The 12,132-nt window shown below is 38.1% G+C and overlaps 1 protein-coding gene across 2 annotated transcripts in view; it reads left to right on the top strand.

Moving 5' to 3' along the window:
- LOC136267335 (leucine-rich repeat serine/threonine-protein kinase 1-like) overlaps positions 1 to 12,101 on the top strand; it is a 36,908-nt gene extending 24,807 nt beyond the window's left edge. For both annotated transcript variants that reach the window (XM_066062439.1, XM_066062440.1), the window contains 11 exons: positions 1,426 to 1,567; positions 1,620 to 1,699; positions 6,262 to 6,378; positions 6,432 to 7,429; positions 7,489 to 7,599; positions 9,295 to 9,570; positions 10,114 to 10,422; positions 10,485 to 10,613; positions 10,661 to 10,942; positions 10,996 to 11,622; positions 11,705 to 12,101. In XM_066062439.1, the coding sequence (XP_065918511.1) occupies positions 1,426 to 1,567; positions 1,620 to 1,699; positions 6,262 to 6,378; positions 6,432 to 7,429; positions 7,489 to 7,599; positions 9,295 to 9,570; positions 10,114 to 10,422; positions 10,485 to 10,613; positions 10,661 to 10,942; positions 10,996 to 11,085 (2,534 nt within the window). In that variant the 3' untranslated portion in view covers positions 11,086 to 11,622; positions 11,705 to 12,101. The remainder of the gene's footprint in view (positions 1 to 1,425; positions 1,568 to 1,619; positions 1,700 to 6,261; positions 6,379 to 6,431; positions 7,430 to 7,488; positions 7,600 to 9,294; positions 9,571 to 10,113; positions 10,423 to 10,484; positions 10,614 to 10,660; positions 10,943 to 10,995; positions 11,623 to 11,704) is intronic.
- The last annotated feature ends 31 nt before the right edge of the window (positions 12,102 to 12,132 follow it).

Below are 12,132 nucleotides of genomic sequence, written 5' to 3'. Positions count from 1 at the left end.
AGCTGAACTCTCTTCAGGGTGATTTGTTTCTAGCTGATCTCTCTACAGGTAGATTTGTGTTGATTTGTTCATTGCTGATCGCTCTAAAGGTAATTGATTTGTTGCAGTTGAACACCCTGCAAAGTGTTTTGTTTGTAGCTGATCACTCTAAAGGGTAATTTGTTTGTAGCAGAACTCTCTCCACAGTGACTTGTGTGTAGCAGAATTCTGTGCATCTGAATTCTCTAGAGAGTGACTTAATTGTAGCTTAATTCTCTACACAGTGCATGACTTGTTTATAGCTGAACTTTCTTCAGTGTGACTTGTAATGTTCTGAATCTCTATAGTGGTATATTTGCTTAACTCTCCACATGGTGACTGTCTTCTTGCTGAACTGTCTATAAGATTAACTGTTTGCAGCTGAACTCCGTACAGAATAACTTGCGATGTAATAAAATTCTATAATGGAGTAAATAAATTAGCCGAATGCTCTATTAGGGTGACTGTTCTATTAGAGTATCTCGATCTCGCATTTGCTACACGGAGTTGGCTTTCGAATCATAACTCAGTGGTTTGTAATCCGATTCTTCTGTACTACTGCAAGGACTTTCTATGAAGATTATTCCAGCTATACACCGATTTTCAGCTGATTGCTCTAAGCGGTTTGCCTAGTAGGCGTGAAAACTAATACTTTTTTATTCATAAAAATCGATCGCGTAATTGTGACACAGGTTGGGTTTTGTGTCATATCTCCGTGGTCTTTATCTCGATTCCTTTCAAACCACCAAAAGGCACTCCTACGATGGTTACTCCATCTACATAGCAATTTTCAACTCATTCCATGAAGCGGTTTACCCTGTAGGCGTGACAACAAATCGATCTTGTTTTACGCGAATAATCGATCATAACTCCTGAACCATTCATCGGATTTGTACCAAAGTTGATGCTAGGATTCGCCTTTGGACTCCCTTTCTGTGTGCCAAATTTCAAGGCGATCGGAGTACGCGTTTGCTTGTTATAGCAATTTTTGCAAGTGTGCGAAAAGACGAAGAAGAAAAAAAAAAACGAAGAAAAAAAAAACGAAACTTTGGCAGCTCGTATCTCGGAAATGGCTGGAGCGATTTCCTTCAAATTTGGAATGTGGACTCCCTTGGCTGGCGGGCAACTGTGTAGCAAATATGGTTCCAATCAGATAAGTGATCACCGAGATACAAAGGTGTGAAAATGACGTTTTCGTTCTTCCTGTCAATATACTCACGGGTGTGGCGCGCCGGCTTCTTGGGCCGCACGACACACTACCGTGTGTCTTGATATATATATATATATATATATATAGGCTAGAGTAGGAACTATAGTTGTACATCAAGTGACAATCTGCTAGTATGTAAATTCTTAAAGTTTTCTTATGCTTGTGTTGTGTATAACTTTGTCATGTTTCTCTTGCAGACTCAAGGTATCCTAAATTAAAATTAGTTGATCAGAAAGTTCCTAGAAAATACAAAGCACTTCAAGAGTTCATATCTGCTGAAGCATCATCTATGAGAAGACACAAACAGCCTCCAATAGTGAAATTTGATGTTTTACAAAAGTTTGTTACCTAAGTATTTGATTTTTTAAATTTAAATAGGCTGATGTGTTAGGAAGCTGCAGGCTGTTGAAGAATTACGTACTATGGATAAGCAGGAGCTCTTTTATGGTTTGCAGTATTTAAAGGACAATGGTATGCATTTTGTGTGTGTGTGTGTGTGTGTGTGTGTGTGTGTTTTTGGAGTGGAGTGGAGTGGAGTGGAGTGGAGTGGAGTGGAGTGAGTGCATGTGTGTATTGTGTGCATATGAGCATGCAAGTTCCCACATGCACATGCACACGCATCTGGACCTGGATAGCAGACCATCATAAGGTGATGTCTTTCTGCCTCATGGCAGACCGAGTCCATAAATCTTCATAGCTTTCTGGTTCTAGACCACTTGTGCTCTTGCCATATCCTGGGGCCTTTGAAACATTCATTGACAATGAGAACAGGCAACTGGAGCACTCACATGGCTTCTACTAAAACTGTGCTGGTGTCCATCACAATAAAATCTGCTTTCTTTTGCAGTACTGCTTACAGATGAACCTCCTTTACATACCTTGTACCACTCCTATCTATCTTGTGCCAATACATACCAGCCTGCCTCATCAATATTAAAAATTCTTAAATCATCCTAACCTTGTCATGCCATTGAAGCTTTGCCCCATGTAGTGGACGGTGTTGGGGCAGCCGCCCAAACAACAACTGTTTGGGAAGATGATCATCACTCATCCTAGCAACATGACCCAACCAATGCAACCTTCTACAGGAAATCATATCTGCCAAAGGTACAGACAAACCAGCCCTACTCCTTGCTTCTTCATTACTAATATGTTGAGAAATCTTTCACAGCTCACGAGATACCTAATTATGTTCTTAAACAGCGATGGTGAAATGTCTCTAAGGTACATACCTCCCTCTGCTGCATAGGCCAAGTTTCCACAGCATACAGCGAAACACCCAGCACCACAACTTGGACCATGCTCTTTGTGGCATATGGTCACTGAAAACAGACCTTCTGAGAGCTACAAAAACACTGGAAACACAAGATATCCTAGTGTTCAATTCCATTTGCACTCCACCGTGAAAGTCCATAAAAGGATGTTGCAGACATAATAGAATCATTACCAACAACAGTGGGATCCAAGTTGCTCTGCACCACACCACACCCTGCTACTAAAAGCTTGATACTAATAGTTAGACTGCAAGCTGTCACAACACCTTTTAATTCAACAATAACTTTAAAAAGATCTTTTCTCTAGTTGATGTTACTATAGCATCATCATTGGCAAAGCTCAGTCATCCAAGATGTGGATGGTGCTCTAGTGCTCTACTAACTTACCTCCACATTCATAAAGAAACTTGACCCAAAGTTGTGCACATCGCTGATGCCAACACCATATCACCACAGTAAAAAGTAAGATAAACAGAGTAGATTCAAGAACACATCCTTGTCTCCAGCTGTTGGAAACCTTAATATCAGCCAAGTCCCCCCCAAAGTGAAGTTCCAGCTAGCATGTTCTCATGTAAGGATCTGATCAGAACATCAGGCACTCTGTACTTGGCAAGAATTGGCCACATTGCAATCCTAGGTACCTAGCCATATGCCTACGTTAAATCTGTAAAGAGTATAAAAGCCTTTGTATTATGCTCACCACTGCCTGTAGATGTTGTTGGATCACTTTAGCAAATACGTTGCCTACCACATCCAGGAAACTGATACTTCTCCAATTGTCACACAAGGAAAAAGACTTCTCTCTTTGGTACAGGTACCAATAATGCATCCCGTCAATCTTGTGAAACAACTTCACTAACCAAAGGTCTACACTACTGAACAACTGCACCAGATACACCAACAACTCATCACAACAAACCTAATAATATTACATAACGAGCAAGGTAACGAGTAGCGATCAGCGCGATGTAACGAGTAATACTATGAGCAACAATGAGCCAGTAATGCATTACAAATGGCTTTTATACTGCTATTTACTATCCATTAAACTACTCAGTGATCCATTACCTCAATCCATTAACCTTTCACCTATATTAAAGGATGCTGCCTGGTCCATTGGACTGATGCGTGCCACATGATCACATAGACCATTGCTATTAATGCCCACCGTCTGTGTGAAAACATGTGGTTTGCATGCATATGATGCTGAAGTGTTAATTTAATTCATAATATTAAAGTACGTGAAGTTACTTGCATTCAGTAACTTTAATATTTACAGCTAATAATAGTAAGTTACATTTCAAAAGTAACTTAATATGTAATATTATTAAGTTACATTTTATTTTAAGTAATACGTAACTATAATATATTTCATTGTGTAGAAAGTATTATGTAATATGTAATATATTACTTTGAAAAGGTAACTTCCCCAACTCTGCACACACACACACACACACACACACACACACACACACACACACACACACACACACACACACACACACACACACACACACCTGTCACACACACATACACACACATATGCTAGTGTATGTACATGTATGTGAAGTCTTTAACTTAAGATATCACATGGTTTTGCACCAGTGCTTGTTGCCATGGTGTGTGGGTAAAGAAACCTTTCTGTGTTTACATAATTTAGTATCATGCAGTACGGTAGTACTGTATAGTAGGGATCATGGAGATATGGGTTTTCCTAGCCAAAAAATTCATCCAAAAACTAGCTTCACAACTCATCTTGGCAGTATTGGTTAGGTATAACCAAGCCCAAAAGTGCCTTCAGTACGATCCTAAAGGCTTCCAATAAATTCTAACTGCCTGCCTGATGCCTTCAGGCAAGTGTAACTTGATAACGGCTAAGGCTATGGGCTTGATTTTTTCAAGCCCATAGCCTTAACTGTTCGACGTCGCTTTGTCCCGAGACGTGCCTTTTGGCATACCACAGTACATACAATGCATGCATCATGGATTTACCTTTGTACTCCTTTGTGTCCCATTTCTTATTGCTGATAGCCCCAAGGTGTCAATTCGCAGTAGTGCGATGCATGGCTTCCCTACAGTACATTGTAAACAGGAAATCATCTGTATTTTCCGTGGTGACTGGACTGATTGCAGAGATGATTCTAACACTGTTCTTGGTTTGTAACGCTGTGTAACAGGCTGAACATAGCTGAAAGTGAAGCGTAATGGCCACTGCACTCTCGATGCAGTAATTGATAGTTGGGGTTGTGCAAATCGTCATATTTTCGTGGTGACTGGATTGTTGCAGAGGCACTTCTTCTAGTGTTTTTTGTCTGTAGCGTTGTGTAACGGGCTGAACATAGCTGAAAGCGAAGCGTAATGGCCACTGCACTTTTGAAGCAGTTTTTGATAGCTGGGGCACGCGTTCTAGTGCCATCCTTTCTTTTGATGCAATATGCGTAGGTTCACCAGTCATAATAATGTTACAAAAAAAAAAGTTAACAAACAAGTTTAAGGAAAAATTAGAAATTTTAAGTTTGATTAGGGAACATAGAAAAAAAAGTAGGGAAACAATTATGGAGGTCGCCTACACCTGCAGATATACTAGTGAACATTTAATCCCTAATTCAATCTTAGTCTTGGGTGTAAACTGAATTAGGGATTAAATGTTCACTAGTGTATCTGCAGGTGTAGGCGACCTCCCTTGTTTCTCTACTTTTTTTTCTATGATCCCTGACCAAACTTAAAATTTCTAATTTTTCCTTAAACTTGTATGTATATACTGTATTTGGAAGTTTCTATTTCAGTCAGTAAATGACAAACCAAGTAATAATAATAATAACACAACAATTGTGGCAACCAGACTACAAATTGGTAGTCTAGTGCTCTAGGGACTGACCATCTGGTCTCTATTCATCAAAGCAGACCTTGGTTTGTAGACAAAATAAACTGAAATTCTTTTTTATCTATGACATTTGGCACTGAGGAATATGTGCAGAAATTGTTTATTCACATAAAAATCAAACTGTTGTCACAACTGCGGGGTAAACTGCTTATAAGCATAACTTGCAATTTAGTGTGTACATAGGCAGTGCCTTTTGATAGTTTGAAAAACAAAGATATAAGCTACATAGTTGCAAAGCAAAAACCGTAAATTGCTGGGTCACGATACTTTAATTAGAACAACCACTGCAGGGTTACAAAGTGCATGAAAATGTCAAAAAATCTTACCAGAGTTCAAACCAGGTACCTACTGAACACCCAAATCCTTTATTACTGATCCACTGCTATCATGGCTGTTCACCTCACTTAATCATCAATATGACTATAGACAGGTTATTGATGCCATACCTTTTCACAGCTTGGCTGTTTTTGTGTGAAATGCATTTCTTTTTGATAATGGCTTGTTTTTATCCACATTTTGTTGTACAAAAAAAGTTGTGAAATCAAAGGTGGCAACCAAGAAATGGCTGCAATGATGTTATTGCTAATAATACACACAACCATTAAAATTTTGTTAACACTAACATCATTTCTTGGCTGCAACCTTTGATTTCACAACTTTTTCACCCAGGTTAATTGATGCTGCACCCTATTTTCACAGCTTGGCTGTTTTTGCATGGATTACATTAAGCTGACCTGATATGACATTATTTTGTGTGACTGTTCTCTATTAGAATTGTGACAGTCAGCTGTAGAGTAAGTATCAGTAGCACCTTGTATTAAACAAATAACCTGCTGGTATGAAATGTATATGTACAGTACATTTGTTATCATTAGGTCTTCTGTTATACTTTGACTCGGGGATATTGGCTGAGTATTACTTCATAGACCCTCAGTGGTTTTGTGATGTGCTTGCAGTGATAGTGTCACCATTACCACAGATCAATGAATTTGGTATATATATATATATATATTCTTTGATTTGTGCATATAATATTTCCTCCTAGTTGCACACAATGGTCATGTTACTACTGAGCAGTTCTATGATGGTCTTACAAGATATGGTGTTACAAATGTTGGCATTGATTTGCTTTTTGTATTACTGTGCAAGTTTGAGATTGTTGTAAAGCTTAATGCAGGCAATGTCTTGATTCCAGCATTGTTGGATGACAGTGAACAAGCTGCTAGTTTCCAACCATTTCGGTTTCCACCAAAAGAAGCAACTAACTTTAGGAATATCAACCTTAAACCTGGACAAAAACTATATCTTTGCAGCAACCAATCCTGCTACAGAAGACTGTTCATGGCTCCACATGTCCCTGTGTCGTTTTGGCCAAGGTTTATTTCTAGGTGTCTATCTTCCAAATATTTCCTCCGAATATTAGTGAGCTGTGGAAAGAATGTGACAGTGGAAGACTGTCCAACTGTCAATCAAGCCATAGTAGATGGAACCTTGTTTCAATGGCAGTATGGCAAAGAGAAGATCCAGCTTTTGTTTGGTAACCATGTTTTTCTCAGAGTGAACAAAATCAGTAACGAATTATCTTATAGTAGAATCAAATATGCCGATCATTTTAGTAGCACTTATTTGGAGTGTCATTACAGAGAAGGGTTCATAGTACATGTCCCTGGTTATTCTGTTGTTACTGTAAATGATACTGACAAAGATTTTATATGCACAACAACTTTCAGTGCTCAGATTCTAGCTCATGTGTTAGAACTAATAGACCAAGTGATGAGAGATTGGTTTGAAGGATTACTAGACCGAGGTATTTACAGTGACGATTTTCTGCTGCAATTGATTCCTTGTCCTTACTGTTTCGGTGACCAGCATGCAGGATCAGTAGGCTCAACCAGTTCTGAATATTTAGATTACGTTATGGTTAATGATGTGATTTGCTTCTCTGTGGGTTTTTGTCTGCAAAAGATACAAGAGATGAATGGTGTTGAATGTCCACAATGTCAGGGTGAAAATCTCTTGATTAAGCACATTGCACTAGATTTGGTATGTTTGTCGTAAAACCAGTGTGTGGTACACTTGCTTACGTTTGTGTATTGTTACAGACATTTGATGATCTGAATCAAAATTTTAAAATTAATAGCCAATTATTAATTTATCAAAAGTTTATAAGTAAAGGTGGATATGGCCAAGTGGATAGGATGATGTTATTAAAGGTAAAGTGAGATTATAAGCCAAAATAGTAACCAGTAGTTTTATATTTGTGGCACTGTTACCATAGTGACACATAATCTGTGTATGCAATATTAATTTTATGGAAGTAATTCTGGGTGTAACTAATCACTGGACTGGACTACTGGACTGGACTACTGGACTGGACTACTGGACTGGACTACTGGACTGGACTACTGGACTGGACTACTGGACTGGACTACTGGACTGGACTACTGGACTGGACTACTGGACTGGACTACTGGACTGGACTACTGGACTGGACTACTGGACTGAACTACTGGACTGGACTACTGGAATGGACTACTGGACTGGACTGGACTACTGGACTGACATATTTTTGGTTTTTACACATTCTGAGGTTGGGTTTATTGAGTCTTACTAGCTAAGGGCCTTCAGAGAACTTGTAGTCTGCTACTAAAATGATGAGTATGAAGAGTGGAGTAAGCAAAAACTGACTTCTCGCTACTTGTTATGCTCTACAGCATTTATACACGTCTTAGTATTGTGTTTTGGAGATTGTAATATATAGCAATAGCTAACCAAAAATCATTTAACTATATTTGTTCTACCTATGATACACTATATCCTTGAACTAAATAGTTCAGACACAACTTATCCTTTCTAAAACAATCTATTGTAGCTAAATTCGTTCCTACGTGCAATATACACAACTGTAGGGTTTTTCTGCTATCATGATTAGTTCTTAACCGTGCTGGTTGGCACACTGTAATATGTGACCAAATTTATTACCATTGCTACTATCTCAGCTCCAAGACTTCATCGTTGGTTAACCATAACTAGCACATTCTCTGCAGCATACTGATAAGGAGTATAGGTATATGTACTATAGAGGAACATAAGTAGTGAAAATCACTAGAAGTCAGTTTTTGCTTACTCCACTCCTCACACTCATCATTTTACTAGCAGACTGCAACTATTCTGAAGGCCCTTAGCTAGCAAGACTCAATAAAATCAACCTCAAAATGTGTAGAAACCAAAAATATGTCAGTCCAGTAGTCCAGTCCAGTGTTCCAGTCCAGTAGTCCAGTCCAGTGATTAGTTACACCCAGTAATTCTTGGCATCTTATCTGATAATTGTGAGTTCACCCTGAGGATCTGTAGCTTCATCACTTAGGCAACCAATTGTAATACTTCTTCATTAGGTGAAAAAATGTTAAAAACTGGTTCTGAATTTGAATTGCATGATTAACCACAATGCGTAGCCTGCCATACTGCAAATGATTTATGGTACTTGGCAATATTTGATTAGCTGTTGTTGATATTAGAAAGGCTCTTGCAATAGCAAAAGTGATGGCATTACACAGATACTGTAACTCTGTAGAGCTCACAACACATTTTACTCTGTCGATTGTTGATTTAGTCAATGCACAACTTATGCAATCTCTGGCCTTTATAGCATTGCTGATACCTGCCCTACTGTACCCATATCTATCTGCAAGGATTTGTGATGCTGCTGCACTCCTCACTTTTTGTGGCTATAATTTTGTAATCTGCTACTTTCACAAGCTGTGTACATACTTCTCCAACAATTCTGTGTATTTTTGATGCACAATTTTACGAGTGCATTGTCCTTGATCACAACAAGAAATATTATTCTCTGTTGATACTGTACGTATGACTGAATATACAGTTTATGTAAACATGTTCATTTGCAGAATTTAGAATACTCCACTGGTCAGATGGTTGCAGTGAAGACCATTGCTGCATCTGAACAAAATCCTGCAATCTCTTATGGACTGACTCGTATTGAACTGAACAAACTGTTATCTGCTGATCATCCCAATGTTTTACGGTTTATTGGAATAACAGTAACACCACCAGCTATTGTTGTTGAATATGCTCCGTTAGGAAGTTTACACGGTGTAACAAAACAATACAGAGAGAAAGGTCATCCAATTTGCCCTGCATCAGTAGCAATGATTTTATACCAGGTAAACATATGCATGTACATGTAGCTGTTACTACATGCCTTGTGTTAAATATTATTTTTCTTACAAGGGCTAATGTAGAGGATTTGTTTGTTTTAGAGATTTATTAGAACATTATTCAAGTGCTGTGCCACTAACTGATAAGCGACTGTGCTTTGCGTATTGTGTAGCAGCAAGTGTGCAAGCAGTTTAATTCAGAGAGCTGTACAAGTTACAAAGATTTTGTTTACGAAATAACCTACCATCACAGCCATTTCTTGGCCGCCACTTTTGATTTCACTACTTTTTCACCATGGCCTTTTGGGGGGCTGCACTCTTTTTTTATAGCTTGGCTGTTTTGGTTCATATTATAGATTGCAACTAAAATATCATGAAAATAGGTTTTATTGTTTGTTTATGTACAAATATAAGACTCATTTTGCTACTCTCTAATTGGTATAATTTGTGTACTGTATGCTTATATGATCTATGCACACATTTGTGCACGCACATACATGCACACAGTAATGTTCTTTTACGTAAAGATGACAATTATTTTGTGTGTAGATTGGTGGAGCTCTGGCTTATCTACATGGAGACCGCTACATTGTTCATTGTGACATTAAACCGTCAAACATTTTAGTGTTTGCCTTCCCAGATGCTGATCATAAGTGTATTGGTGAACTCACATGCAGCACTTTAGAATGTACAGCATGTGAAAATGGTGAAGATGGTTCAGGAGTGTTGGTTAAATTAGCTGACCTAGGAACTGCTTGTTACATTGGTCCTGAAGGATTTAGTAAAAGACCAACTACTGCCGGGCACAATGCACCAGAAGATATACTATATCTAGGAAAGGAACTTGTAACTGAAAAGGTAATTTGATTTCATAACTACTGATTCATACTGTGTACTGATGTCTACATTGTCTCCTATAGGTTGATGTGTTTTCTCTAGGTACAACTCTGTTTGAGTTGATGACTCACAGAGACCTACCTGGTATCATTCATGATGTGGAGTTTAGCAATGAGATTAAGCATGGACGAAGACCTCGGTTTTTGCCCATGGTCTGTATAAAATTGATTGACTTTCTGATGAATAAATTTTTTTTCAGGATCCCAAATATCCCTCAATATTTAATGAATGCTTGTTCAGCTGTTGGAGTCAAGACTACAAGCAAAGACCTAGTGCAGCTAAAATTGCACAAGTGTTCCAACCTCCACATAATATTAGCTTTCTACATTCCTATCCTATTAGTAGAGATCCTCAAGGATCTTGTCTGGTTGTGTCTGGTGATGCTTCTCAGTACATTTGGATAGTTAGTAAAGATGGTTGTTCTGTTGTTGTTGGTAAATTTATGGAGTCAGAATCAATTCCAGCCTTTGATTTAATATTTGTAAGACAATAAGTTATATTTGTGAGTATTGTTGTTAATTTTTTAAATTTTAGAGTGAGAATTTATCCTTTAAAGATAGTCCAGTGAAAGATTTATTTCAGATTGGAAGAAAGGTTTGGGCTGTAGTCAAAGATGCAAAATAGCTATTTGCAACATTGGCTGTCAGAACGAAGAGCTGTTCTACATGCAAACTGAAGGGTTTCCAATAGATGCCAAAGAACCAATTAGAATATGTTTCATTAGCACAGACACAGTAATGCTGGCTTACTCTAATGGATTATTGGTATTTGCAACTCATCAAGACCTCAGTCCAAACAGTTCACTGTTCATGTCTATAAGTGTACACATGAATAAGCTTAATTGTATTCAAGTTATCCAGTGTCAGTTAACACTACATGATGTTGAAGTGATATCATGTGCTAAAGAATTGTGGTGTGGTTGTGATAATGGCTTGATACAAATTTTTGACTATTCCATCTATTCAAGGAAAGGTGTAATCAAACCGCAATCACATTCTTCCCAGCTCCCTCAGAATTCAGCCATAGTTCAGCTGAAGTCTCACTCATTCACAACTTCAAGAGAGATGGTTGTATTTGCTCTTCATCATCCTGGTAATGTAATTAGTTGCTGGAAAGCCAATCAACAAAGTCTTTTAAAAGTGATTCCGCTTAAGTTTCAAGGTAAGTAGGTATTTATATTCTACACTTAGAGGGCTTAATATCTTGTGCTACATCTTCATATCCCTTCTCTTATATTATGTAGCTTCAGCAATTCTTCCTCTTACAAGTAGCATATTTATCGGTACAATGTGTGGAAGAGTTCTAGTATATAAATTCACTGAAGAGAAACTGACTCAGTTGACTGGTAGGCACAAACAAGGAGAAAAAGTTTTGGCCTTGGCAGCTGTTAATGGAAAAGTTACCAAAAACTGGTTGATATCAAGTATTGGAAGAATTGTATCCAGCACTACTGGTGATCAGTCCATGCCTCAAGATGATGAAGACCTTTCATGTGACGTTTTATTGAGTTTAGGGTCAGGGTACCATGAAGTGTTTGATAGTCATCTTGGTGAAGAAGGATTTCAGCGTGTATTAACGTGGTGTATTTTAAAATAGCAAATTTATTGTACAATTATTTATAATATATTTAGAGCAGTGTACATATGTGGTACCTATAATAACTAAATCACT

Source organism: Dysidea avara, chromosome 9 (assembly GCF_963678975.1).
Source record: "Dysidea avara chromosome 9, odDysAvar1.4, whole genome shotgun sequence".
NCBI classification, from domain to species: domain Eukaryota; kingdom Metazoa; phylum Porifera; class Demospongiae; order Dictyoceratida; family Dysideidae; genus Dysidea; species Dysidea avara.
The sequence above is the reverse complement of the archived record's forward strand: the minus strand, read 5'-3'. Positions and strand labels throughout refer to the sequence as shown.